This window comes from Nannobrachium achirus (assembly GCF_963921795.1).
Source record: "Nannobrachium achirus genome assembly, chromosome: 12".
Taxonomy (NCBI): Eukaryota; Metazoa; Chordata; class Actinopteri; order Myctophiformes; family Myctophidae; genus Nannobrachium; species Nannobrachium achirus.
Window position 1 is genome coordinate 15,431,704 of NC_137832.1, and position 26,001 is coordinate 15,457,704.

The following is a 26,001-nucleotide window of genomic DNA, read 5'->3' on the forward strand; positions in this document are numbered from 1 at the left end:
AGTCTTCAGGCTACAGCGGAAGCTAGGGAGTGAGTCTGTTGTTCTAAGTGCGACAGGGAGTTTATTCCATAGTTTGGGGGAGGAGGGTGAATTGTCGAGAACGAGTGGATTTTTGTCCTGGGGTTTTTAATGAGGGTTCTGTCGTCATCCCTGTTAGCTGATCTGAGTGAACGGTTATGGTTGTAGGGATTGATAATGAGAACAGACTTTAGATGTTGTCTCAACTCAAACACAGTAAGTGTATTCTGTTATCTGTTATTTTCACTGAACGTTGATCCCAGAATAGGGACGCTAGGATTCATGAGTTTAAAAGATACATTTCTCTTTTTGGCAATTTAATGCTTCATTTGCATAAGAGCAGAAGTGTAGACTAGAGAGACAGGAAACTGAAGTCGCGTGACTTACTGTATGCAGTCAGTGTCCACAGTCGACTCCACACTATGGCAGAGGTAACTAAAAGGCTAGAAAACAACCATGCGGGCAGCTACATTGTTGCTGTTGAGGTATTGCTCAAGCCACACTATGCTAAATGAAAATGGTAGGGTAGGGATTGTCTAGATTAGAATGAGGTTTTTATTCATTTTACAGAACAAAGCAGGAATTGTTGGGAGACAACAGTATAAGAAAATATTTAAAAAGAAAATGATTGATGCTTCACAGCGTCACTGGAGCACTGAAAAAAGGTCTAGACCAGCTCAAACTTTTTTTTGTAGTGCGTCACGCCTGTCATAACAGCCACAAGTGTCGGGCGTAATTTTGTAGCTTTAAGTCGCCGGCTTCCATTGCAAATGACCTGTAGCCTGTTGCTTTGTCGCCAATTGGGTGAAAGCAGCACCACAAGGAGCATAATGGGCAGTGTTCTTTTGAACAATTTTTTGGTTATCTTCCTATCCAATTTCAGGAACTCCATTATAGACATTCTAACTGACTGTTGCAACTGCCTTTCACGGTTTCACCCACGGCACATGTTGAATACCTGCTGTGGAAGGAAACGATACACATAGGGAAATTGAGTGTGTGTGTGTGGGGGGGGGGGGGGGGGGGGGGGAGAGAGACTTTTTTGGCATTTAATCTAAGTCTAAGACATCTATCACCCATAATATGATCATATCTACATATCATAACACAATATAAAAAGAATATAACTGTTAAAAACTACAACCACGCAAACAAAAAAACTCAGTTACAATGGCAGAGGAGCTGGGTAAAGATGGTAGAAACGCATGTCAAATTCAAAAAGATTTTTTCTGTAGAGTGAGCAATCTCATACAAAAGACTGACACACAAATGGGCAATTTCCAGAGACTTAAAGTAATCAGATTGTTAGGAGAGATAATTGTGTTACTGTCAATTTGCTTTTGAGAGAGAAAGTGTGCTCTCTCTCTCTCTCTGTGTGTGTGTGTGTGTGTGTGTGTGTGTGTGTGTGTGTGTGTGTGTGTGTGTGTGTGTGTGTGTGTGTGTGTGTGTGTGTGTGTGTGTGTGTGTGTGTGTGTGTGTGTGTGTGTGTGTGTGTGAGAGCGCTCTGAATTAGGCTTGGGAAGTAGCCAATATATTTTTCATATCTTCCTGACATTTCAGGGGGGTAAACCAAATATGACAGTATTTGTGTAAAAGGAGAAAGAAAAATGAAAAAAGTAAACAGTGCTGGAGATAGAAGTCATTGTCGAATGTATGCCATTGTCTAGCCTGCCATGCTGTGTGTCTAACATGCAGTTAGCCTACTTACACAAGTCTTGGTGGGTTTAAATATTTATGGTCCATAGAAAAACAAGTAGGTAGCAAATGAGCACCCTGCTAAGCATTCCTTGCATGAGGACCCGATAGTATATCGTTGTTGTCCGATGAAAACCTTGTATGTCCAAAACCGTTCGTTTTGCATTTATCATTTAAAAATGATTTAAACTAGTGAAAACAGCCGATCTACAAGCACACAACGCCTCGCGGTGCGAGGCGTTGTGTGCTTGTAGATCTGCTGTTTTCACTACTTTTGTGTGACGGCCTTGTATGATGAAGCAGGGCTTTACTTTGCGAAAGAACGTACACATTTGAAACTTGGAGATACGAGGTTTCCACCCAACAACGACGATATATTTATTTTTACACCATTTATTTAGGCACCATGGGCGGTATCAAGGTATTATAGAAGCAGAGTAATTAGAAATCCATGAGGTATGATTTTCAATACCATCAAAAACATTAATGGAAAATAATACTATTACAAAATAATAGAATTATTTGGAAGTACGAAAAGAATAATTGGCTGGTCATTATAGCTCTCCTGGTCTCCCAAGCTACTGTATACATGGATTTGTGTAAATTCATACCTCAACGTCACTTTAAAGCCATTTCTATGTAGTAATACATACGTATGCAGTTATTAACCAGAGTCTAAAACCAATAACATTACACAATGATAAATACTGTTTGCTACTGGGTACAGCCAGAACACTGTTATTAAATCTGGCCATGAGGTCATTGCACATCTAATTTGGATGTGGTTAACCATTATTGCCAACACCCTCCACTAGTGTTTCCCAAACTAGGGGGGAGTGAAGCCTAGCGTGTTTTGAAATATTCAATTGTTTTTTTATTATTTCCTGACCATTTCTAAATAAGCCCTTTGACCACTTTCATACTGCGCGGGCACGCACACACACACACACACACACACACACACACACACACACACACACAGGGGGAAAATAAAAGTTACTTTTAAATATAAATCCATGAATGTCCATTAGTCTATCTGTGCTGGTTATTATGTTGTTACATTACAGTAAAATAACTACAAATGAATGCAACATTTTACAAAATGGTCACTTTAACAAGGTATTATAATGATATTTTCCACACTTGCATTCTCCCCATCTTGACAAAACGGTATATTCCCAGGTTCCGCAGGTCAGCTGCAATGGTGCAATGCATTATTGTTAATTGTGGCTGCACTTGAACAACCGTTCCAGGCTGCCATATCCAGCACAAGAAACCATAGAAACGGAGGGGGAAATAAAATGTACTTCTTAAAATAAATGTATCATGCCTGTTGCTAAGTTATGGCAACATGACTGGTGTCTTGCACACGCGCCTTCGCGCGCGTGCAAGACACCAGTCATGTTGCCATACCTTAGCTTTTTCTGAACTGACGCCACTGGTGGTGGTCTGCCTGGCAACAGCCCTGTGTAGAAACTGTCAGGCAGTGGTGGAAAAAGTACTCACATTTTCTACTTAAGTAAAAGTATCAATACTGCATTGTAGAAGTACTCTGTTACAAGTAGAAGTCTAGAATTCAAAATTGACTTGAGTAAAAGTACAAAAGTATTGGCATCAAAATGTACTTAAAGTACTAAAAGTAAAAGTATAAAATGTTTGAAAATAGCAGATCTACAAGCTTGTAGATCGCCTATTTTCAAATAGCCAAGGTTCAAAATAGGGCTAAAGTGATTAATGTATGTTTTATATTATAATCATTTATATCTGCAAAGTAACTAGTAACTAAAGTTTTCAAATAACTGTAGTGGAGTAAAAGTACAATATTTGGATCCGAAATGTAGTGGAATAGAAGTAAAAGTATTGGAAATTGGAAACACTCAAGTAAAGTACAAACACTTAAAAAGTGTACTTAAGGAGTACTTCACCACTTTTCAACCTATCTTCATATAATTGGTCCTGACTAAAAACTAGCTTTTTTTTTTTTTTTTTTTTATCAGAGGAGGCCTGTGGGCAGGTCAGAAACCCATCGTCTTGTGACATAATCGATTGAGAATCCAAGCTAATAGAAAATGCAGGCTTTCTACTCCTGAAAAGTTGCAATGTTAAAGTGGAAGCCATTGTTCTCGCGATAATAAAAATCTAAATCTTTTTTTCAAGACAATGGATTTCTGAACTTCCCACAGCTCTCCTAAGAGACTTGGACCGAGTAGAAAAAATTTGTGCTATTTTATCATGAACATAATGAGGACCTATTATATGAAGATGGGTTGAAAAGTGGCAAAGTCCTCCTTTAAGTAAAGTATTTAAGTAAATGTACATCTTAGTTACATTACACCACTGCTGTCAGGTTGTGTTTGCCGCAGCCAGAAGGCCACAGGCTGGCATGGGAATGGAAGAGGAAGGGCTGTTGCAACGTCACCACCGCGCATGTGAAACACACACACATACAGACACACGCGCGCACAGCCACAGCTGTGACACATCACAGCAAGTCATGCAGCAGTGGCGGAACTAAGAGGCATCAGGTCTCCTGTCCATTCAGCGGCCGCATTGAAGGGTTACGTTGGAAAAGATCAGAAACATGCACATCACAGCCTATAAGGGCCGCTCTTATATAACTAGAGTGTGAGTGCACTGTGTCATGTGGTGGTGGTGGGGGGGTTCAGCTGCAAAGCAGAGGTTGCCGTAGCAACAGTGAATAATGAGAAAATGCCACAATGCAGTATCACGGTGCCGGGGATACTTGGTCTGGCACTGATGCGGCCTGAAAGTCCGACCAAGACCACCACCATCTGCAAATGAATGGCCTCTCGTAGCGATAGAGAGAGAGAAGTGACAGCGAGCGTTGTTGTTGCATCCATATGAGGAATGTGGGTCACACATATCAAATGATCCGTGCAAAGTCGAATCTTTTCTCAATGGTATAGGATGGCTGGGCTCATTCATCCAGAAAGGCTACTAAAACATTGACTGTTTTTCCTTTGCTCTATGAGAGAGCATGTGCATAATGCGTGGGCACTTTGTTTGTGTGTTTGTCTTTGTGGGTGTGTGTGTATGAGTGGAAGTAATGGTGCTCATGTGGAAACGTGTGTGTGGTATGTATGTTCATTTTAGCAGTTCAAGAGGCGCGCGCCAGACTTCACTAACTAGGCCACCCGGCCGGCGAGAGGTCCTGTGCACACGACTACACGTGTTTGTGAAAAGGTTGCGGAGGGCGATGCGTAAACAACCGGGTCAGCTCCCGCACACAGAACCTTGAACCCCGCTGCCGAGCATATTGTGTTTCCGCGTGGTGATATAACACATCGGCACTGGCTGCCATTAGACTCTCGGCTGGGGTTAAATCCAGCTCATCATGAACTGTCTGAGCACTAGAGAGGGAGAGCGGAGCCATGTTGTCACATGATCATTCCGGATTGAGGTCTAGATAGAGATGTAGGGCATTCGTTCAGGAAAGTGGTACGAAGCAAGGGCAAGGCTGGCTGTGTCATCTGAAATCATCATACGTGCATTTGTTCGCGCACACACACACACACACACACACACACACACACACACACACACACACACACACACACACACACACACACACACACACACACACACACACACACACACACACACACACACACACACACACACACACACACACACACACACACACACACACACACACACACACAGTGCTAAATATCGTTGAGACGATACACTGTCTCCACGATGCCTTTTCAGAGATATCGTATATATCGTGATGCAATGAGGGAGCCTTATGAAAAACATCCTGTTGAATTGTTAATACAGAAGATTCATTGCAGAATCCATTTAAACCTGCATTTTGGTCTAAATCAGTGGTTCTCAAATGTCAAGGTCTCCCCTTAACCCACTTTGAGGACCACTGGTCTAAATGTTCTGTTACTCCTTTTTCTTTTAGTTTTTGTTGTAGGTGGTTGGAAACTAACCATAAAAACCAACATGAAAAATAATCGTGATAATAAGATTGTGTATCGTGATACAGCTTGGAAAAATATCCTGATATTGTATTTTTCCATATCGCCCACCCCTAAGCTCACAGCACGGCGCTTACAACACGTTAGATCATCAGCTACTTTCGGTGTGCGACACGACGTACAAACCAAGTATAAATCGGGAATGAGAGGAGAGTGACATGGGAGTCCATGTCTAGGACTTCAGGGTTCATACTGAACATAGTTCTAGACTTCTGTGTGTATATATGTAGAGGCTTATGTATAGTCTAGCGTCTGCACTGTGTTTTGCACTGTCCACCCTTGCATGGAGGGAGACTTCTCCGAGCCGCTTTTCAATCTGGGGACGAGGAACGGTACAAAAAATCCAGATACGACCTGAGGAGGGCGATCAGAGACGCTAAGAGACAATATAGGGACAAACTGGAGAACAACTATAGTGGCTGTGACGCACGGCGTATGTGGAGAGGGCTGCAGGCGATCACGGATTACAAACCGAAGCCGGCTGTTATTAACACCTCGGACTCTCTACCGGACGAATTGAATAACTTTTTCGCCCGCTTTGAAACTCACAACACGGACCCAGTTACACCGGTGCGGGGAACACCCGGTGCGGTGGAGCTGCAGGTGACACAACGAGATGTGAGTAAAACTTTTAAAAGCGTTGGGACTCATAAGGCGGCCGGCCCTGACGGGATTGCCTCACGTGTCCTTAAGTTGTGTTTCGACCAGCTTTCGGGAGTCTTTACTGACATTTTTAATATGTCACTGTCATTGTGTGTGGTACCGTTGTGTTTTAAGGAAACCATAATTGTACCCATAGCAAAGAAAAAACCTGTCGCATGTCTTAATGATTATCGCCCTGTGGCTTTGACCTCTGTTCTTATGAAGTGTCTGGAAAAAATGGTTATATCACATATAACGCACATTATCCCTGCCAATACTGATCCATTACAGTTTGCATACTGTGCTAATAGATCAGTCGATGATGCTATTTCTCTCGCACTACACATTGCCTTGAAACATCTGGAGAATAGGAACTCTTATGTCAGACTACTCTTCATAGATTATAGCTCTGCCTTTAACACGATTGTACCATCTAAGCTTGTGTTGAAACTCAGGGGTCTTGGTCTTGGCAGTAGTATCTGCAACTGGCTGTTTGACTTTTTGACAGGCAGGCCACAATCTGTACGAATAGGGAACAAGCATTCATCTAAGATATTGACCAGGACTGGAGCGCCCCAGGGCTGCTGCCTCAGTCCCTTGTTGTATAGTCTGTTCACCTATGATTGTGTTGCCAGGTGTGGCAATAATTCTATTCTCAAATTTGCAGATGACACCACGGTTATAGGACTAATATCCAACGATGATGAGAGGGCCTATAGGAGGGAAATTGAAGAGCTAACCCTATGGTGCCAGAATAACAATCTCTCTCTAAATGTTAGTAAAACAAAAGAGATCATCGTTGACTTTAGGAAGTCTAAAGTCAATCACAGTCCCTTAACCATAAATGGTTCACCTGTAGACATAGTGGACAGTTTCAAATTCCTGGGTGTTCACATAACAAACTCACTCACATGGTCTCTAAACAGCGAAGGTATCCTTATGAAAGCGCAGCAGCGATTGTACTTTCTGAGGCGCCTCAGGAGATTTGGCCTGAGCACCAAAGCTCTTGTTAATTTCTATCGCTGTACCATAGAAAGTGTTTTGACAGGATGCATCACAGTGTGGTTTGGTAACGTGACTGTTCAAGACAGTACACAGTTACAGAGAATTGTGAAGAAAGCTGCCAAAATCATTGGCACAGAATTACCACAGCTACACACAATCTATAACACACGCTGTAAGAAAAAGACAGAGAACATCTTAAAGGACAGCTGTCACCCCGCCCATTCCCTGTTCTATCTCCTCCCATCCAAAAAACGTTACCAGAGCATCAAATCTCACACCACCCGTTTCAGTAATAGTTTTTATGCTCAAGCAATCAGGATGCTTAACGAAGAGATGGAAGCGAGACGTAGGTAGTCATGTGCAAGATACGCAGTTTTTAAACTGTACACTGTTACACTGTATGGTTGTTTTGTTGTTTTTGGGTTGTCCTGGGTGACCTGTTGTTGTCTTGTTTTTTTGTGTGTAATGAGGCTGAGAGTGCTCTTGGCACAAGCATTTCAATGTATGTCTATACCTGTATGGATGTGCATTTGACTAATAAAACTGAACCTGAACCTGAATCAGGTGTTAGTGCTTCTGCTTTTGTGTTGTACTGTAAGTAGCACATCCATGAAACCAAGTAAAATCCCCCAACTATAGGTTGTATTTTGAGGGTAACATAATTATGACGCTGCTTGCTGATACCAACGTAAACAAATAATAAATATTGGGGATTCAACACACAACCTACAGAGTCATGGCCGACAGCAAATAGAAAAAAACTATGGAACATAAAAAACAAACAAAAAAGAGTTGGGACCTGGACTTGAATTTGGTCATTTTAGGGGCAAGGCCACTTGTCCTTTGGTGTTGTCCCATTTCTTGAGGGCACAAAGGCCAAATACCAGAAAGAATTCATTGAATTTAAGTGTTAAGGATGGTATTGACAATCTTATCCATGCTCAGCCCTGCACCACTTTTTAAGATGGGGACACTGGAATTAAGAATTCAGAATCTGAGCAAAAGACAAGTGGTGGCTACATGACAAGAAAGTGTCTACATATTGAAAAGAATTGCGACAGAGGAGAAAGTGGTACAGTCAGCTGGGGCATTAAGGCCACTGTGGCCACAGGGCATTACATTTTTTTTGAGGCCTCCCTGAAATCCCTACACTGGTTGGGACACAATTTCAGCGAGAGATAAGAACGTGTAGCCACGTCTTTTGGTTTCATAAGAAACTGCTTGTGTTGACATCCTTGGATTTCAGTGTGTGCGTTAAAACCCATTTAGGCCTGAACACATTATGACGCAATATTTTATGCTATAAATATAAAAAAAATAGCAGATATACAAGCTCACAGCGCGGCACCGAGTGCCGCGCTGCGAGCTTGTAAATCTGCTATTTTTGAAAAATCGTGAAAATTAGAATTTTTACCCGATTCTATAAGTGTCTTTTGAATCCTTCTAAGATTTTTGGAAAAAAAACTATGTTTCTATGTCAGCAATCTGGCCAGCCATCGTCAAAGAAAAGGTCCTTTTCACATAACTGGAGCTCAGTTAGTCTGTTCTTGAGACACTACTATGTCAGTGGTTCTCAAACCTTTTCATGTGAAGGACCCCCAAAATGATATTTATTTGGCCACGGACCCCCATTTCAAAATATCTAGTTCCAGGGACCACCCAGAAGCAAAATTTGAGTTACAAACGTTCGCTTTGAAAATACATATATTCAAAGATTTTCACACATTTTCACGACTTTTTCAAAAATAGCAGATCTACAAGCTCGCAGCGCGGCACTGTGAGCTTGTATATCTGCTATTTTTCAATAGTTAAAGCAGTCAATAACCCTAGGCCTGAATGGGTTAACTCTCCCACCTGCAGCTGTAATCTATAGGGTTGCCCTGTAGTTGACCTCCTTCCAAGGCTTTTCTCATCTCACCAGGAGAGAAACCTGGTAAAGGAGTAAGGACTAGGGATGGGACGATAAGCGACATTATCGTTTATCGCGATAAAAAACACTTGCGATAATCGTATTGTGGAGATTTCATTCATGGTGAAATCGTCCTCCGTCGTGCACTGGGATCAATTCACCTTTTATTTGCCGAGCTGCATATCCGGTACCACTTAAACCCTCTATAATTGGTAAAAGGTACTTATATATGTACTTGATATAGTCTTTTTTTCCCACTCTCTAGCAAATGTCTTTGCCAAAAAATAGCCGATCTATAAGCTCACAGCTCGCCGCGTTGCAACGTGTTGCGAGCTTGTAGATCTGCTATTTTTGGCAAATAGAATACTGTAGGGGATATTTTGATTATAGCGATAATATCGTAAATCGCGATTTCTTTGGTCAAAATAATCGTGATATGAATTTTTCATATTGTCCCGTCCCTATAAAGGACTACAGCTGAAAGTGTCTATAGGGCAGGACTTACGTTGTAATACTTTCTCGACCAATCACAATGCATGTTTCATGACCAGGGATATGGAAACGTTTGTAACTTCCTTGGTCAGTACTTCAGCTTAGACACTTTAAGCAGCAGTTCTTGCCCAGGGTACTGTAGCTATCGGTCTCGCATTCAGACATACTTTACTATGGATCCCCATTAGCACTTGCCTAAGCATGGCTATTCTTCCTGGGGTCCGTCACACCACATACAGTACACATCATACACAACAACATACTAAGACAAGCAGCCAGGCTTATAAACTGAAAGCATCCTTCTAATCCAATGTTTCTCAACCGCATGGGCACACTCTTCATGTCCCAAGAATCCATGGGCACACCAACATAATACGGGGGAGTAAATATCGTCACTGTCGGGAAGAAACCTCGTATCTCCAAGTTTCAAATGTATCAAAGTAAAGCCCTGCTTCATCATACAAGGCTGTCGCACAACAGTAGTGAAAACAGCAGATCTACAAGCACACAACGCCTCGCGGTGCGAGGCGTTGTGTGCTTGTAGATTGGCTGTTTTCACTAGTTTAAATCATTTTTAAAATGATAAATACAATACTGGCTTTCAAGCAGTTTCAAGGGGCACACTTGACCCTTCTCAGGGGCACACCAAAGGTCCCCAGGCACAGTGGTTGAGAGAAACACTGTTTAATCAACCGGAACATGCCACTGGCACTGTAACTCAGCCTGTCTCTCTGGCTGCACACTTCTAGTGGTTTTAATCATTATAATCAGCAGTTGAACGATTATCCGATTAAATGCCTACGCTGTGTTTGCATGCAGTGCAGTGTTGTTGTGACTGTGGGATGTTTGTAAACCAGATTGACAAGATAACGGAACTTGGGAGGTTCAGCCTTCGCGGTGGCATAGCATTCCATAACCAAGACATTACTGCTTCAATCCCTCACCAAAAGTCAATTGTGTATCCATCAACGGCAACGATGGAAATGAAAACCTGCCAAGGTGTCCTTGAGCAAGAGGCCAATAATACACTGCATGCTGCTCTGAATAATCAACTAGCCTAGAATAGATGTAAATAATACATGTAAACGCAGTGCAACCGCACTCTTGCACCTGATTACGTGGCGGTTCCCGTGGCATCATGTCGTGCACAACACATGTTTGTGCCCTCTATGCTCTATGTCAGTGTTTCTCAAACGTATACAATTCAAGGTCTCCCCTTAACTCTGACAGTGTACAAATGGAACCAAATGGACACTTCAGGGTCCATTAGGTTGCATTTGTACACTGTCAGAGTTACAGACTTGTATGGGTCAATTTAGACCCCCATAAAGGAACCCACAGAGTCCCTGGAATCCACTTTGAGAACTACTGCTCTATGTGGTGACAATTGCGACCGAAGGTCGCAGTATACCATGAGATATGTCACAGCTAGTCAGTCAGTCAGTCAGTCAGTCAGTCAGTCAGTCAGTCAGTCAGTAAGTACACATTTTTACAGTCTATTGGTTGTTCCCTTGTCACTGTGACATCACAGGTAATATCACCTATGTAAAAGTCCATATATGGGTATTCCCCAGAATCTATTTTATGCCCATATATGAAGATCCCCGATTTCATCCATATATATATATATATATCACTGGCTAGATGGCCAAGCCATGGCCCATATCGGTGTGGCTGGTTCAGATAGGGATCTCCATGTATGGGCATAACATATATTGTATGCATATGGATACATAATGATTAATAAAGGACACAATAAAATAGAAAGTCCATATAGGCATTCCCAGAAACAAAATCCGTTTCATGCCCATATATGGAGATTTCTGATGTCATCATCATCAGATGTCGCCCTGAGGCGTCTTACTAGTTTAGAATAAAAAACAAATTGATTTTGTTTTAACGGTCTGATTGCTGGGTCGAATGAGCGATCAGACGAGGATTCTCACCAGTGTGACAGCTGCCGGTGGATGTGTTGTAGCAGGGGCAGGGGGCGCACGCGTCCGCCAGCGCAGCGCTCGGGCTGCGGTAGTGCTTGGGCTTGCATTCCTCACAGTTGGCTCCCTGCGTGTTGTCCAGGCAGTTCAGACACACACCTGGGAGGAGAAACCAAAGAGAGAAACAAGATGATCAGTTTGGGACTTGCCCAGTTTCACTGGGACGTTTTATCACAAGTCTCAAGTAGGGATGGAGCTAGGGCTGCACAATTATTATTACTTATTACCCGGCTCGTTTGGGAGCTTCATTCTGATTGGTCGAGCGCTGAAATCAGCGGTGAATTATGAGCGTATAATGACCGCTCCGCTCTATAATTCACCGCTGCCTAATCAACGGCTCAGAACAGCTGCTGCATTCAGGCTGCGCTGCTTGAATGTAGTGCCGTATCCAACATGGCAGCCATGTAAACAAACACACAGCGTCATTTACAACTAAACGTTGCTCTGAAAAATGTTTTAAAAACCATTTGAGGCGAGAAATAGACGACGCAGTAACAGAACATGGATTCTATTTGACCAGAACTTCCTTGTTTTCCAAGGTGACCGTGTTGCGCTCGGGGGGACGCACTTCCAGCCGTCTGTAAACAAGGAAATACTTTGTTTTGTTTTTAGTTTTGAGTCAAATTATTAATTTTATGTATTAGCCGGGTAATAAGTGCTATAAGGTCTTGCTGCTTGGTCATTATGGCTTATATGGACACTTCGGGCTGATAATTCCCCTCGGCTCCGCCTCGGGGAATTATCACCCCGTCGTGTCCATATAAGCCATAATGGCCGCGCAGCAAGACCTTATCGCATACATAATCGCCTTATCGCAATTATTTGACAAAATCGCAATTATTTTGTGATAATCGTCATAATGTTGAAAAATGTTTACATATGTTCAAACATTAAAAAAATTGTGGAAATAGCAGATCTACAAGCTCACAACGCGTCAGTTTCAGTTTTCAGTTTATTTTTATTTATAGTACAAAATCACCCCGAGGGGTCTCTGTGCACTTCACAACAGGGCAACACAAACACAATTTCAAAAATCACACCCGTGTGAACTGAGCGGTGGTTTACCCACACACCGTGTGTGTGTGTGTGTGTGTGTGTGTGTGTGTGTGTGTGTGTGTGTGTGTGAACAACAGCGCCCCTCCCTTAACATGTGTGGTCAGAAAAGGTACTGCCAGGCTACATACATGTCCGGCCGTCCGGACGCATACATACCCACACACACGGCCACGTATAGGAGACGGTGTGACCACCGCTCAAAAAGAATAAAAAACAGTCAAATGTGAGAAACAACAAAAAAATAGTCAATTGTGAAGAACAACAAAAGACAGGACAAAAGGATCATAGAGAAATAAAGCAACACAATGTTAAATGTTAAAATCCAATGTTAAAAACCATGGGGTAGTAGGATTTGGTCATGACAATGTTCATGGACTATGGCAAACCGTAGTGCAGGCAGAAGAGGTGGGTTTTTAGCTTGGATTTAAAAATGTCTAGGGAGTTGGCATCCCTGACAGGCTGACAGCTTGAGAGAGAGCATTCCAGAGATGAGGGGCACGGTGTGTAAATGCTCTGCCCCCGACGGTTACTTTATTGGGTCTTGTGGCTGTGAGCTGACCGGCATCCTGGGACCGTAGTGGTCTTCCTGGGATGTAAGGTTGTATTAAGTCCGACATATAGGATGGGGAGAGTCCGTTTAGGGCTTTGAACGTCAGGAGCAGGACCTTGAAGTCGGCTCTGGCCTGTATTGGTAGCCAGTGAAGTGCTATGAGTGTTGGTGTGATATGATCATATTTCCGTTTCCTGGTTAATACTTTGGCTGCAGCGTTTTGAACTAGCCTAAGGCCATTTGTTGCTGTTGATGGTAGTCCAGAGAAAAGTGCATTACAGTAGTCTAATCTAGATGTGATGAATGCGTGGACCAAGGTTTCAGCGTCTGGGAGTGATAATATTGGGCGGATTCTAGCTAAGTTGCGTAGGTGGAAGAAGGCAGATTTTGTGATGCTTTTTATGTGTTGTGTGAAGGATAGTGATAGGATAGTAATCGTCATGTAAGATGTCATAATGGTGACAGCCCCAGATGGAGCTCATTAATTTTTATTGATAATGAGCGATCCTAATCTAATATTTTGTGGAAAGACATGAGACGACACATTCTGAACAGAACTGGTATCTTTTTTTGTTGGCCAGTTGTGACTGTGAGTTTGTGGCTGACCACCATCTATGAAGATGACAATTTACAAAAGTAACAAATATTGACCATTAAAACAATCATTCATTAGTGTGCAATAAGTGTTAAATGGCTTTATATTATGAATAGTACTGTCATAATTTCTTGATCGCTCTCTTGTCTTGATTGTGACATGACATCATGGGCTGCTATGCTGGATAACAAGCTTGATAAGCCCAAAGCTTATTGATACCAGGTACTCAATAAATGTAGCGGAGTCAAGCGGACCCTTGTTTTGAGCCTGTCTGTGTCTGAAGTCTGAGATAAAAGTGCAGCCATAACGGTATGTAGACGGTACCACACCCGAACTCTACCAGTAGGTTAATATAAATATTGGTACAAAGCTGTCTGAATTGCTTACATACTATTACACCAGCATATAACATAAAACATCTAACTATCTAACTACCTCCTAGACACATGAAAAAAAGTACAAAACTATGGCACCGCCTCTTTAAACAAGATTTGGCTTTGGGATGCGGGGAGCTAACACGTGAAAGTTACGTCCAGTAACCCAAGCACAAGAGCCTCTACACAGCGTTTCTATACATAACATAAGCTGCGTCAGAGAGAGTCGGGAGGGAGTGCGAGTTCGAGTAGCTCTTTTCAGATGACAAAGGAAGAACGGCTTTGAGCTGGCCTTTGCTACAGTATATCACAGTGGTCAGTGGTCACCTGCTGATCCCAGCAGAAGTCACTGCAGCAGAGGTCACTCTGGATTGTGGTTGCTGGCCCCCTTGACTTGAGTCACGGATAGGTGGTCGTTTGACCTGCCATCGTGAGTGATGATGAGTACAGTCCCATAAAGCCTACAGTCAGTGTTTTGCACTTCAGTAGATTATAAGAGTCATGTGGCTATCCTGGACCCGTGTGTGTCAAGCTGAGTAAGGGTTGGTTGGTGTGGTGAGATGATATCGCCGTTGTCGGGTGGAAACCTTGTATGTCCAAAACCGTTCGTTTTGTATTTATCGTTTTCAAAATGATCTAAACTAGTGAAAATAGCCGATCTACAAGCACACAACGCCTCGCTTGTAGATCGGCTATTTTCACTAGTTTTGTGCAATAGTCTTGTGTGATGAACCAGGGCTTTACTTTACGGAAAAAAACATACACATTTGAAACTTGGAGATACAAGGTTTCTGCCCGACAGTGACGATGGAGGAGGTTGAGGTCATCCACGTTATTTCCACCTATGGTCTTATAACGGTGCGGTGCACCGTCTAGGCTTGTTCCATATCGATTCCTCCACACTTTGTGGACAAGGTTGAGGTCATCCACATATTTACACCTATGGTCGTAATGGTGCAGTGCACAGTCTAGGCTTGTTTGATATCGATTTCTCCATACTCCAACTCTGTGCCCTTTCTATTCTACTGTAGAAGAAAGTTTGAGGATTTCATTGTCCAAAATGTAATCCATCCAACTCTGCAACTCTTATTTTTCTGCAGTCTTGGTGAAAACAAAAGGAACATCCCACAGTGCTGAAATGTCTGCTGTAGTCGGAAACCTTGGGCCATATTTTCGTCCATGTTAAACCCTAAACTTCTTTGACTTTTTTTACTATCTTGAAAAACATCTTTAATTACTTCAAATAGCCGATCTACATCGACACATTGTGAGCTTGTAGATCAGCTATTTGAACCATTTAAAGATGTTTTTCAAAATAGTAAAAAATGGCAAAGGAGTTTACAGGTTTAGGGTTTAGTGTGGACGAAAATAGGGCCCCTAGTGTACACATTTATACTCGAAAACCACTCTGGTTATGCCGAAATAAGCAGGCTCTTGAGTCACAGTATTATGATAGGTCATGAATGTTGATGTAACAAATGACGATGTAACACTGCAACTGCAGCTTCTGTCAACAACACAAGCCAAGCTTCACAGTGATTCATTCTACAGCTCTGTCACACGAGGAAAAGAGACATTTAGTAGCGTAACTATAACCTTGGATTAAGTCATATATTTCTCTTATCTATTGTGACAGTCTCAGACACTTCCCCAAATAGTGGTTGGAGTTACGTACATGTCCATAAATTCAAAATATGAAGTGCTTACCCCCAAGCCAGGGATATTACCCGACCACACATAATTACCAATGTCCTATAAAATCTGCAATTATGTGATTAGTTGTAAACTCATAATCGTCCTGGGCGATCAGATCATTATCATTGCACGGCCAACTACAGTCAGGAAGATTAGTAGTCCATGGAACGTACCCTGGACCACACACCCTATATGAGCCGTTAAACTCAAAAGTGTGCTGAACTGAGCTAATGCAAAGTCTGTGTGTCCCTGGCACAGAGTCAATGAACACTCTAAATCAAGGGTCTTCAACTAGGGGGTCCCCAGAGTTACTACAGGGGGTCCTCCAAATCTTTGAGTGATAGAAACTCTTTTCTTCTTTTTTATATTAACCATAGCAGGTCAAGTTTATTAAGTTTTGAGTATAGTTCAAGTGGTTAAATATCTGAAAACACAAATCGACATGAATCCAAAATACACTGATGAGTGTGCTGTCAAACAATGAAACTATGGAAGTTATGAACAGGTTGTGGGGGTCCCTGCATCATCTTTCTCTCAACTAAGGGGTCCTCGGCCTGAAAAACTTCGAAGATCTCTGCTCTAAATAATACACCCTCCTCCTACTTCGTGATGGACTTTAGTGGCCAGGCTTTGCAGAGGCTCAGAGGATACACGATACGTTTGCTGTCATTGTTTTACACTGTCATTGTCCTTCCACTGTAGAGGACTCCGCCGTGGTCTGTCGTCACAACCGGGGAAAACAACGCCTGTGTTGGAGAAGGGGTGGTGGGGGGTGGGGGGGGGGGGGGTGACAATCTTGCTGAGTCTCCAATGTCGGGCTTGAAATGACAAGTCACTGTCATGTTAATACCCAGGGCAAAGTGGGATGTTGTTTTTCAAGCACACTGTTCTTATGTAAGCAAACCCGCAAGAGAGGGAGAGAGAGAGAGGGGGGAGAGAGAGGTCAGGGTCATGCGTTTTAGTGGGAGCTGTCAAAACCTGAGCTATGGTAATCCAACACACTTTTACACCTCTGATCCCCACAGTGGAGCTATGGTGTTTCCGTGTGACTCCCATAGGTCACAGTGGCAAAACAGATGGGTTCAAGAGAGAGAGATTCAAGATTTTTTGTTCTTTTTAATACATATTATTAGGGCTGTCACGATATGACATTTTACATGGCGATTAATTGTCTCAAATAATTGCGATTAACGATTTAATTGTGTTTTTTGTCGTTGATAATTACATTTCTGTTTGGCTTGTAGAAGTTGCTCATAGCAGATATGACACATAACCTAGTAAATATACAAAGAAATGACTGACATATTTGACAACTTTCTACTTAAAAAATAACATTGATAGTGGAAACAGCCGATCTACAAGCTCACAACGCGTGGCGATGCCACACTATTTTTTACTTAAAAAAAAAATATATATGAACATTTTTCAACGTTGAAACGATTATGAAAAATATTCGCGATTATGTCAAATAATTGCAATTAGACGATTATGTAATAATTCAAGTGGTTCATATTACATTTTATTTCAGTCAGTACCGAAGTGTACAACTTACTTAGTTCCTCAACAATGTACAGTAGCAGCAATAACAACAACGGAGAAATAATGAAGAATAACAAAAAGGCAGTTGGGTAGGAAATAATCCTAAGGGGTTTTTACAACGTCTGTTGTACATGACTGTACTGCATGTCTCGGATGGACGGAGGGGGACACGTGCACTGACACGCAGGGCTGTCAGCAGGGGCGTCACAAGGGGTAGGAAAGTGGGACTGAGTTACCAGGGCCCAAGGTGGAGGGGCCCTAGTAACTTTAGCTATTGAAAAATAGCAGATATAAAAGCTCACAGCGCGGCACCGAGTGCCGCGCTGCGAGCTTGTAGATCTGCTATTTTTGAAAAGTCGTGAAAATGTGCGCAAATCTTTGAATGTATGTATTTTTTAAGTGAACATTTGTAACTCAAATTTTGCTTCTGGGGGGGGGGTCCCTGGAACTAAATATTTTGAGATGGGGGCGCCCGGTGGCCTACTGGTCTAAGCGCATACCATATAGGCATTGATGCCTGACGGCGTCGCCGGTTCGATTCCCGATCCGGACGACCTTTGCCGCATGTCTCTCCCCCAATTTCCTGTCAGTCTACTGTCCTATCAATAAAGGCATAAAAGCCCAAAAAACAAATCTTTAAAAAAATATATATATATTTGAGCATCACTGACATGAAAACATAGGTTTCTTGGCACACATTTTCACGATTTTTCAAAAATAGCAGATCTACAAGCTTGCAGCGCGGCACTCGGTGCCGCGCTGTGAGCTTGTATATCTGCTATTTTTCAATAGTTAACATTCATGGGGGGCCCGCAGTGAATCCTTGTACCCAGGGCCCAGAATTTGGTGTGACACCCCTGGGCTGTCAGCACAACCATCTGCAGTGCTTTAGTGGTTGGGGGCAGTACCGTCCCCCTTCCCAGGCAGTGATGCAACCGGTCAAGATGTTCTTGAGAAGATCCGGAGGGGAAAAAAAATAAATCTTCAGTTGCCTGAGGTGAAAGAGGTGTTGCTGTGCCTTCTTCACCACGAGGCCCGTGTGCTCATTCCAGAAATGCGATGTGGACACGGAGGAACTGGGAAAGTGACTGAGTCTCTCCACTGTGACACCACTGATATAAATGGTAAATGGTGCGTTTGTATAGCGCTTTTATCCAAGGCGCTTTACAGAGATTGTGCATTACATTCACCCATTCACGCACGCGCACACACACACACACACACACACACACACACACACACACACACACACACACACACACACACACACACACACACACACACACACACACACACACACACACACACACACACACACACACACACACACACACACACACACACACACACACACACACACACACACACACACACACACACACACACACACACACAGCGGAGGAAACCATGCAAGGCTAGGGCTGTCACGATTATGACATTTTACATGACGATTATTTGTCACTCAAATAATTGCGATTAACGATTTAATTGTGTTTCTGCCATTGACAATTACATTCCTGTTTGGCGTGTAGGCTTTGAAGTTGCACAATGCACATGGCAGATGACACATAACCTAAATATACAAAGAAATGACTGAAATATTTGACAACTTTATACTTGAAAAAGAACCTTGACGCGTTGTGAGCTTGTAGATCTGCTATTTCCACTACTTTTTGAAAGTGTATACTATATTAACATTTATCAACATGGAAACGATTATGACGATTATGCAAAATAATTGCGATTACCTCAAATAATTGCGATTAGACGATTATGTAATAATTGTGACAGCCCTATGCAAGGCACCAACCTGCTCACCGGGACCAACTAGGGGTTCAGAGTCTTGCTCAAGGACTCTTCGACACCAACTCTGGGGGAGCCCGGGATCGAACTGGGAACCCTTCGGGAACCCTCTGTGTTCTAATGACGGTTTCGCTACCCCTGAGCCACTGCCGCCCTGTATAGGATGGGGCATGCTCTCTTTTCGGCCTCCTGGGGTTAGGGTTTCCTAAACCCACCAGGCTTGAGTTAAGATCCGCCTTGCCGAAACGCCCCTCTCAATAATCTTAAGTATGAAAGTGCATATGAACGTTAGACTTAGTGCTCTTAGTGCAAAGCAATACTGTACCTACTACCTACCGATCCATTAAAATAATACACGTAGCATAATACGCCCAAAGCCATATCCAAACTATAACTGATAATCAGTATCAGTAAGAGTTTTTATTTTGAGCAGGTGTCAGGTTCTGAAGTCAGGTTCTGAAGCTTTCTCCTGTCGACAGTGAATTTAACCACTATGGTTGGAGCTGTGCATGGCCATGCAGTTATGGATGTACAACGTTTTCAGGCCAAGGACCCCTTAGTTGAGAGAGAGATGAAGCAGGGACCCCCACAACCTGTTCATAGATTCCATATAGTTTCATCTTTTGACCGCACAATCATCAGTGTATTTTGGATTCTTGAACCGTCAATACATAATAAACTTCACCTTTCACTCTGTCTGCTCTTTTTTTCCCCTCTACACCAAAGCTCTTTGCCAAAAATATACCTGGCAACGATCTGACAGAAACTCCAGGATTCCAAGTACACAGGCTGGGGTTGAGTCCTTGGTACCTGAGCTTGTGTGGCGTCTGGAAGGGAATAGTGTTCAATGCTGAGCTGTAGTCCAATAGCCAGTGGTGATTTTTTCCCCCGGGGGAAAGGTATTTTAATGACGTCACATGCAAACGCATGTATGCGGAGGATTGCGGACGCTCACCGGTAAACCTGTTATGCAAAGTGGCGTGGGAAAAAATATATACTGTAGGAACGCCGTGGGGTCCCATGTGAGCGACTGATTTTCCCCCTTGGGATAATAAAGAATAAAAGATATCTATCTGTCTATGTAGCGACCAAAACACTCCTGCCAACAGCATTCTAAAATAGGGTCCTTACTTCCTTATTCCAATCTTATCCCTTCAAGGCTCTCAAGACTTTAAGTTCAGGGGTTGACACCGACGGTTGCCTGACTGCCAGTGGCAAGTAAATAGAATGATTTGGCAGGTGGTGTTTGCTTTCAGGTTTGCCCGACGGGAAGTGTGTTTGCGTGGGAAAGGTCTTTAGTTCACTAAACACAACACAAGATGTCGGTGGTATTTAAAATGAGTCATATTGTAATAGCTATTGAGATATTTGGCATAAATATTGAGGTATGTCCATATCGCACAGCCTCAGAATTAGCAAATAAAGTAAAGAAATAAGTGAACGGTATGCAACTTTTTCCTATCTCATCACAATTTACTTTTCAGGTGGGCATGACCTTTGGGCAAGGAGAACATGGCCTGTACTTGCCCGACGGGCAAGTACCTCCGAGACCTTTGTGTCAACCCCTGAAGCTCCAAGAAAAGTTGTGGGAGATGGGCAGTAAACCTCACTTACAGTTAGAGTAAAAGTGTATAATGGAACGTAGAACATGCACATCTAGTGATCAGGACAATCAGAGGACCAGCACAAAAACAGTCTGCACACTGTTGTTAGCTCTCCTGTGGGAGCAGACTCTAGTTTTATTTTGATACTAAATCCAAGTTTACCCACTGCTTTTGATCAATTGTCGATTTAATCTTGTATTTGTTGTTGACAATTACATTTCTGTTTGGCTTTTAAGGCTTTGAAATTGCACATGACAATCATGACACATAACTAAAATATACAAAGAAATTACTGACATATTTGACAATTTTATACTTTGAACATTGATAGTGGAAATAGCCGATCTACAAGCTCACAACGCATCGCGACGCGTTGTGAGCTTGTAGATCGGCTATTTCCACTACTTTTTCAAAGTGTTTGTAACTATATTAACATTTCTCAAAATGGAAACGCGATTGGGACGATTATGCAAAATAATTGCGATTACCTAAAATAATTGCGATTAGACGATTATGCAATAAGTGTGACAGCCCTACCTACTGTGATTGAATGATATCTAATCCCTGGGACAAAATATTATTGCACGGAAGAGGCAGGACAAGGCTTACCAGACTGTGGATGGCAGTAGTTGGTGTGGTTGTTGCACTGGCACGGCTGGCAGCCCGTACTGCTGAAGCGGAAGAACCCAGGGTGGCATTCGTCACACTTTGGCCCATACACTCCCGTCTTGCACACACATATTCCTGAGCTGGAAAGGCAGATGGAAGTCATGTCACTATGGGAACGCTCCTTGGTTACTATACAGGCGGTAGAAGAGATGATCAAAAGCATTTCTAACTAATAACAGAAAGCAATCATTGATGCACTGCAAAATAATATAGGTGTAAATAGTATAGTACTGATTAAAATGCTTGTTTACTGCATTTTATTTTCACTGATACAAAAGGCATTTTCACTGACACACAAATACAGTATAAAGTCAGGGTCACATAGAAATCATGAAAACGTGTGATACTGCAAAGCATAGGCTCAGAAAGCCTTCCTGTAAATGCTATAGTACACCTGCCATACCAGACCTATTTACTTGGGCAGACCCACAGGGGTGTCGTACCAAATTCTGGGCCCTGGGTATAAGGATTCACTGCATTATTTTGTGCTTTAACTATTGAAAAATAGCAGATATACAAGCTCACAGCGCGGCACCGAGTGCCGCGCTGCGAGCTTGTAGATCTGCTATTTTAGAAAAATCGTGAAAATGTGTGCAAGTCTTTGAAGTTTAAAAAAAAAAAAAACTAAGTTTCTATGTCAATGGTTCTCAAACGTATTCATGTGAAGGACCCCAAAAATTATATGTATTTGGCCACAGACCCCCATCTCAAAATATTTAGTTCCAGGGACCTCCCAGAAGCAACATTTGAGTTACAAATGTTCGCTTAAAACATACATATTCAAAGAGTTGCACAATTTTTCAATAGCTAAAGTATAACATAATTAAGGCCCCTCCACCTTGGGCCCTACTAACTCAGTCCCACTCCCACTCCCCCCCCCCCCCCTTGTGAAGCCCCTGCAGCCCCTGATGATAGGTTTGCTGGGAACCATGCCACCCAATGTACAGTTCCTGTCCCATTCCACGCATGACATCCTGCAGGATCCCTCTCAGTGTCGCTTCAATCAATCCATCTGCTTCCCATAACATCATGCAATAACCTTGTTATGCAGGGTCTTCCCTCATAGTAGGAGGAGCAGAACACCACAGCACAGTACAGTCAAATCGCTAGTTAGTTTAACTCAAGTGTGTGTAAAAATCGACCCGTTTATAATCTATTTTTACACTCTCAAGTTAAATTAACCCTGATGATTTTACTGGGTAGACAGACGGGGCATGAGGCACTGTGCCAGCCCTGCCCCATCCCCTCCCTCCGAAAAATCGCTTGCAATTCAAACTGAGCAGTCTTAACGGCTCATGTTTAATTCCACTAAACATGTTATGCATGTTGTGGTTGGGAAGCGTCTGCTCAAATGGCTGTCAAACTGGAGCCGTCCGTAGGCTAGTCCCAGGTCACAGTGTGATCCATGGGGTGGAAACCCCAATCTAGGCACTAGGGATGGGACGATAAGTGATATTATCGTTTATCGTGATAAAAGACACTCACGATAATTGTATTGTGGAGATTCAATTTATTGTGAAATCGTCCTCTGTCATGCACTGGGATTAATTCATCTTTTATTTGCCAAGCTGCATATTCGGTACCACTTAAACCCTCTAGAATTGGTAAAAGGTACATATAATATACGTACTTGATCTTTTTTTCACTCTTTCAAATGTCTTTGCCAAAAAATAGCCGATCTACAAGCTCACAACGCGCCGCGTTGCGACGTGTTGTGAGCTTGTAGATCTGCTATTTTGTGGCAAATGTTCTGCCCCAGGATAACGGCTGATGGCGATATTTTGATTATCACAATAATATTGTAAATTGTGATTTCTTTGGTCACAAAAATCGTGATATGAAATTTCCATATTGTCCCATCCCATCCCTATCCGTAGGCTAGTCCAAGGTCACAGTGTGGAGCTGACTGAGGCCAATCATGGGGTGGAAACCCCAATCTAAGCACTGTCTCTGTTGTTTTTTTTGATGCCCGGTATGAGGGTTGAACGGGTCACAGACAGTACCTTGGGGGGGACACTCCACCAATGTTCTGCTGATTTCTAAGTGCTCTGTGGTTGAGTCTAAAGTCCTGTTGCACACAGTCCTGTCTCCCACCGGGTAGGAAGAGAGCACAGAGCAGTAGCAGAGTCGTGATGACAAAAGAGTCGTTTTATGAAGGATCCGTACCGAGCAATCAGTCATTCTCTCATCATCAGCTACAGTCAGAGGGAGAGACGGATAACTGCCGCAGGAATGTAAAGTGGGGGTGTGTGAGGTTGCTTGGGATTGTGGATGTGGGATAAATGGCAAGACATGGAATTCTAGACACATTCCACTCTGTTTCCACCCCAGTTTTTAGAGGAGATCTACAACCATATACTCATGGATTAAAGAAATATAAAATGTTTGCATGACCCAGTCCTAATGTGCGATTTGTGAAACCGTGTGAAAGGATACAATAGCACTGATTCCTAAACAAACACTACATGTAAAATGATGTTTTAGTAGCCCAATATTGTTCCTGCTGTTCTGAAAACACAGATTGAGGCTTCAACCTTTGCTTTTATACAAAAATAGCCGAGACTTTTTATGGAAGATGCTTCTGAACCTTTGACCAGTTCAAATGCTCCAATCTTAAATTAATAAAATCAATGCCAGGTATTTATTAGTTCAGGTCGGTAAACCTTGCCAGCGTTTTTCATTGATATTACCTTATTTTGAAGAACCACGGAAGCCACTATGTGTCCACGTTGAGTAAGCTCACGCTGTTTCTAACGTCCACCGAACATGTCTTTTTTCACACAGAAAATAAAAATTGTTACCGCGATGGTCCGCCCGCTGCTTAGTTACGGCCTATTGGAGGAAAAAAAGCGTTTCCTGACGATCGACAGAATCCAAGTGTAGAATCGTAGATAATTTCACTGCATAAGCGGATATACGGAATGTCTATATCCACCCAAAGCATTATGGGAAACTGAGTTCCTACATAACTCCGGGCACTAAACCTGAAAAAAAAAAAAAAAAAAAAAGAATATACTCGTCAATATGGCATTGAATGTGTTAAAATGGCTGCGCAACATGCTTTCATAGAAGACACTGGCTTCTAGACTGAGAAAATGAACCCATGTCTAATGTGTCCAAGATTAGAATGCGTTCTTATTTAATTGGGTTACGACGTGCCTACATTTGAGAAGATCCAGCGCATGAGGCAGCAAAGCAGAAGAAATGAGTCACAATAATAAACAGCATGCCTGTATCGAGTTCATACGTTTACATAACTGCAAATGATTTGCACTCAGCTGGAAATATCTCAGCAGCCGGTAATGCTTTGAGAACGCTCAGTAGCATAAATCTAATTACATTCTTCCATGCCTCGCAGAGTCTCGCTCTCTCTTTTCTTTTTTTACATGACTTATTTCATTCAAACCAATGTGTTTTTACGGCTGCTAAGGGCACACGGCCCTGTAGGTCGCACCTGGGCTGGACTGCTCCCTGTTCTGGTGCAGGGACGTGCTGGGCCCCTGATTCAGCCCGGGAAACAGAGTTGGAGAGGCCCTCATTGCGTGCTATAGAGAGAGATCTCTCTCTATAGCGCTGCTGCTACTCAAAGATTTGTGACAAAGTGACGAGCCAGTGGGCCAATTACATGAGTTATATTTCGTCGTTGTCGGGTGGAAACCTTGTATGTCCAAAACCGTTTGTTTTGTGTTTATCATTTTAAAAATGATTTAAACTAGTGAAAACAGCCGATCTAGAAGCACACAACGCCTCGCGGTGCGAGGCGTTGTGTGCTTGTAGATCTGCTGTTTTCGCTACTTTTGTGCGACGGCCTTGTATGATGAAGCTTTGCGAAAAAAAAAATCACATTTGAAACTTGGGAGATACAATGTTTCTGCCCGACAGTGACGATTTACTTTGTTGGCCGCCCAGCCCCCAAAATGGAACAATGGCCGACATTTTATTTAATTCTTTTCCCTAATAGCCGGCCTGGACCGGCCGGGAATGCACCGGCCGTTCGGGAGTTGTCCCGCTTTTCCCAATGGCCAGCACGTCCCTGTTCTGGTGTATTCTCTATTGCTGGCTATAAAACACTAGAACGCACAGAGGCCAGGGGTGATTTATACGCGTGAGGGAGGGCTGAGTGGCAGAGAGAGATGAGAAATCATCCCTTGCACATAAACAGGCTCTCTGGGCACAACTGCCCTAAAGGTTTATCGCCTTTTCTCCGGGGGAAGACAACAGTGGGAACAAGGGGTCTTTAACAGGGGGTCCGGGACCCCTAGGGGGTCCACAGAGTTACTGCAGGGCGTCCTCCAAATCTTTGAGTGACAGAAGCTTGTTTTCTTCTTTTTTATATTAACCGCTTGAACCCATA

The 26,001-nt window shown here is 42.8% G+C and overlaps 1 protein-coding gene across 1 annotated transcript in view; it reads right to left on the reverse strand.

The window, feature by feature from the left end:
• Nucleotides 1-26,001, reverse strand: part of LOC308296110 (multiple epidermal growth factor-like domains protein 9) — a 46,721-nt gene that overhangs the window by 5,010 nt on the left and 15,710 nt on the right. Inside the window, exons 3-4 of the mRNA XM_080739239.1 lie at nt 21,588-21,727; nt 11,715-11,861 (exon numbers count right to left, since the gene is read on the reverse strand). Of these exons, the coding sequence (XP_080595365.1) occupies nt 11,715-11,861; nt 21,588-21,727 (287 nt within the window). The remainder of the gene's footprint in view (nt 1-11,714; nt 11,862-21,587; nt 21,728-26,001) is intronic.